The sequence below is a fragment of the Orycteropus afer genome, unplaced genomic scaffold (genome assembly GCF_000298275.1).
Source record: "Orycteropus afer afer isolate SDZICR_OR568_19922 unplaced genomic scaffold, OryAfe1.0 scaffold00785, whole genome shotgun sequence".
NCBI lineage: Eukaryota > Metazoa > Chordata > Mammalia > Tubulidentata > Orycteropodidae > Orycteropus > Orycteropus afer.
Genome location: NW_006922372.1, coordinates 527472 through 531347, shown reverse-complemented (window position 1 = coordinate 531347; position 3876 = coordinate 527472). Strand labels below are relative to the sequence as shown.

Here is a 3876-nt window from a genome sequence, read left to right as displayed (position 1 = left end):
CCTGAATTAACATTTTTCTCTGCACTCAGGATGTCTCATTTGCCAGATTGCAGTTGAGCAGTCCATCTCAAAGCTCAGCAAACTGAGTAAAGCTAACTTCCATGGTGTGGGGATGGACTGGGGGGATGCTATGAAAGACTAAGAAAAAGAAGGGTACCAGAGTAGAGGTACATGTAAAAACACACATAGTGGAGGCCAGCTGGTAGTTGGCCTACTTAGAATAAACCTTTCCCTAAGGATTGTATTGTTTAAATCACCCTCACCACCTCTCCCATCCCAAAAATCCCTTCTGAATTAGACTTATCTTTACTTAACTGTCTCAGTGGGATATAAACTTTAGACTGTGACCCAACCCTTTGGTGAGGAGCTATGTGCGCCTAGTTTATTTCTGTAATCACTTAGCATGTTGTACTCTGCATAATAGGAACTTACTAAATAGTTGAGAAATAAATTAATGAATGGATGTGACCAGTAATCATGGATGGGATTGATGTTCCAGAAAGCAGAACTCACCTTAGTGGTAGAAGGAATGTTACATATAAAATTAGCCATAAGCAAGACTCTTGGGAATATTCTGCTTTGCTTTGGTTTTACCTACCTCAGCAGCTCTTTATTTCTACTTTTGCTATCAATGCCCCCAGACTGACTACCTTCTTACCAGGATTGCCCTGGTCAATGGAAATTTTGTAGGCTGCAGTGGAATAATTAACACTCATATGCCCAGCTTTTGGTTAGTGTCTACTGTGTGCCAGACACTAGATTCACCACTCTAGACACTTGTTGAAGATATGTAGATAAACAAGCAGTAACTATGTATATATCTTGTGTCTTTTGAATTTGCAATTCCACTCACAGAATGTTGAACTGGAAGCCATCTACAATATCTGCAGATTCAACCCACTTGTTATAATGATCAGAACTCATATTTTTTGAGCCAATTTATACACTAATAACCCTATGAGGGAAGCACTCTTATTATCTACATTTCACATATGAGGTAAATGGCACACAGAGGTGTTACGTAACATGCTGAAGATCACATAGTTAGGAAGTAGTAAAACCAAGATTCAAACTCATTTTTGTCAGATTCCAAAACATACCCAAAGATAGGAAAGGATTACCAGAGGTCATTTTGCTGGAGACTAGCTGCAGCTCTGGTGGCATAGTAGATAAGACATTTGGCTGCTAACCATAAGGTTAGACAGCTGTCTCTTGATTCAAACTCACCAGCAGTTCCAAACCTGCCAGCAGCTCCGAGGAAGGAAGATGGAGCAATCTACTTCCATAAAGTTTTACAGCCTCAAAAACCCAATAGGTGTCGCTATGAGTTGGAATTAACTCAATGGCAGTGAGTTTGAATTTGGTTTGAGCTCTTCTGGTTTTATTTTGTGTGCTTTTTTGTTTGTTGGTTTATTATTTGCTATGCCATGCTGCTACGTTAGCCCACACTGTGGAGTTCCTTCCAAGTGTCATTTTCTTATTTGCTTCTCTTCGCATATGGACTATTCACTACTCCAGTGCAAAGACTGCATTATTTCTGTTGCCGTCTTCCTCAAAGGTTTATCCAAGCTTTTGCCTTTAGTATATAATGGCCTTTGCTCAGCTCTTTAGCTATCCCTAGAGCTACCTGGAGCCATCCCCTAGTATAACTTGTCACTCAGAGATTGGGAGGAGACAGGAAGGAGAATATAATGGAAGGAGTCACCTCACCCCTGCTTTCTATTTTATTCTCTGCAACACAGATTGAAGATGGAGGCAAGGCAGACTTGTCCCAGAAGATGAGAACTGGTGATGAGCTGGTGAATATTAATGGCACTCCATTGTATGGCTCCCGCCAAGAGGCCCTCATCCTCATCAAAGGCTCCTTCCGGATCCTAAAACTGATTGTCAGGAGGTAAGGTGCAGAAAGATCTGCTATAAGGTGCAGAGGCTGCTGAAACCACTTGGTTGGTGGTAAAGCCTCAAGAAAGTTCTGTCTGTCAGTACCATCAAGGAAAAAGGTGTTTCATGTGAAGAGAATTTTTCAGATCACTGAAGCAGAATGGCATAGGAGAAAAGGTCTTTGATTCAAATTCTGGCACAGCCACACAGTAGCCATGTCACTATGGATAAATTTATTTTATCTCTGCAAGACTTTATCTACTATTGAGGGGACTAAGTGACTCAATTCACACCAAGGGCTACATAATCCAGCTTTTTTGTCTCTTCCTTCATAATGCACTGCCACTGCTCAACCATATATCAGTGGATATTTGATAGTGCCTGAGGCGTTTGACTGCTAACTAGAAGGCTGGAAGTTCAAACCCATCAGCCACTCCTCAGAAGGAAGATAGGGCAATCTACTTCCGCAGCAATACTGCCTCGGAAACCCAAGGAGGGGTCGCTATGAGTTGGATCCGATTCGACGGCAGTAAGTTTGGTTTTTAGTTGGTACTACCAGCCATGCTAGGTACTCTGTGGGCTGTGGCAAACTCTTAGATAGAAACCCTGCCCTTGAAGAATGTAATGTCTGACAGGAGAGAAAAGACACACATGTGACACATGTGACATGTTAGTTAGCAATACACTTTTTAAAAAAGCAATAAAGGAGACTTCACAGGGTAATGTGTTCAGAGTAAGGGAGAGTAATTGCTATTAGAGTTTAAGAGAAAAAGGCATCACTTCAGAAGGGATTGATTGGGTAAGACTCCACAGAGGAAGTGGAATTTGAACTAAAGGTAGGTAGAATTCAAATAATAAACCAACAGAAAGGGGAAGGCATTCCAGGTAAGTGGAATACAAAGGAGATAAGGACAGATTTGAGTACAATCATTCTCCTCTTGCCAAAACACCCATCTGTTGGTGAGATTTCCATTTGGCTTCTCTTTCATTTTTTAAAACATTTTATTGTGGATATATATATACACACACACACACACACATATACTTACTCTTCTCGCTATCGTGGCCGGCAGGGTGGGTGGGCGGCCTTGCCGCCTCAGGCCTCCATGGTGGGTCTAGCCTGCAGCTGCGGTGGGCCGCGCCTGTCTATGCTCTGTCTGAGCATGCCTTCCCGCAACCCCCATGTCAGGTACACCCTGGCCCACATTCGCATGTTCTCTAGGAGCTCTGGTGGCATGGTCCCTAAGGCATTTGACTGCTAACCAGAAGACTGGGGGTTCAAACCCATTAGCCACTCCTTGGAAGGAAGATTGGGCAATCTACTTCCATAGTGATACTGCCTCCAAAACCCAAGGAGGGGTCACTGTGAGTTAAATCCACTCCACAGCAGTGAGTTTGGTTTTATATATGTATATGTATAGGTATATGTATAGGTATATGTATAAGTATATGTATAGGTATATGTATAGGTATATGTGTGTGTATGTGTGTGTGTGTGTGTGTGTATTATATGCCAAGTAATATAAATTTATAGTTAGATTTGATATGTTTGTTCTCGTGAATCATGTAGGACATAATGACTGAAGTTAAAACCGAAAATACTATAAACTAGTCCTTTTATTTGACAGTGCTATTACTTTTACTGGAGATCTGTCTTTACATATGGCATTTGAGTTACTGATGTTCTTTCAGTTCTCTTGAAGAACTTCCTTTAGCCTTTCTTGTAAGGTAGGTCTAGTAGTCACAAACTCCCTGAGCTTTTGTATATTGAAGGATGCTTACATTTTACATTATTATTTTTTTTTTTTATTTTTATTGTGATTTGGGTGAAAGTTTACAGAGCAAATTCGCTTTCTATACAGCAGCTCACATACACTTTTTCTCAGGACATTGACTGTAATTTACCACAATGCAACAGCTCTCCTCTCATTTCTTCCCCATAGTTAGCTCTTCCCTGTGTCCTTCCCTACCATGCACTCCTGCCCCCCCCCAAAC

At 41.4% G+C, this 3876-nt stretch overlaps 1 protein-coding gene across 1 annotated transcript in view; it reads left to right on the top strand.

Annotated features, from left to right (window-relative positions):
- Nucleotides 1–1691: 1691 nt before the first annotated feature.
- Nucleotides 1692–3876, top strand: part of SHROOM4 (shroom family member 4) — a 297429-nt gene continuing 295244 nt past the window's right edge. Inside the window, exon 1 of the mRNA XM_007957721.2 lies at nt 1692–1894. Coding sequence (XP_007955912.2) covers nt 1692–1894 — 203 coding nt within the window. The remainder of the gene's footprint in view (nt 1895–3876) is intronic.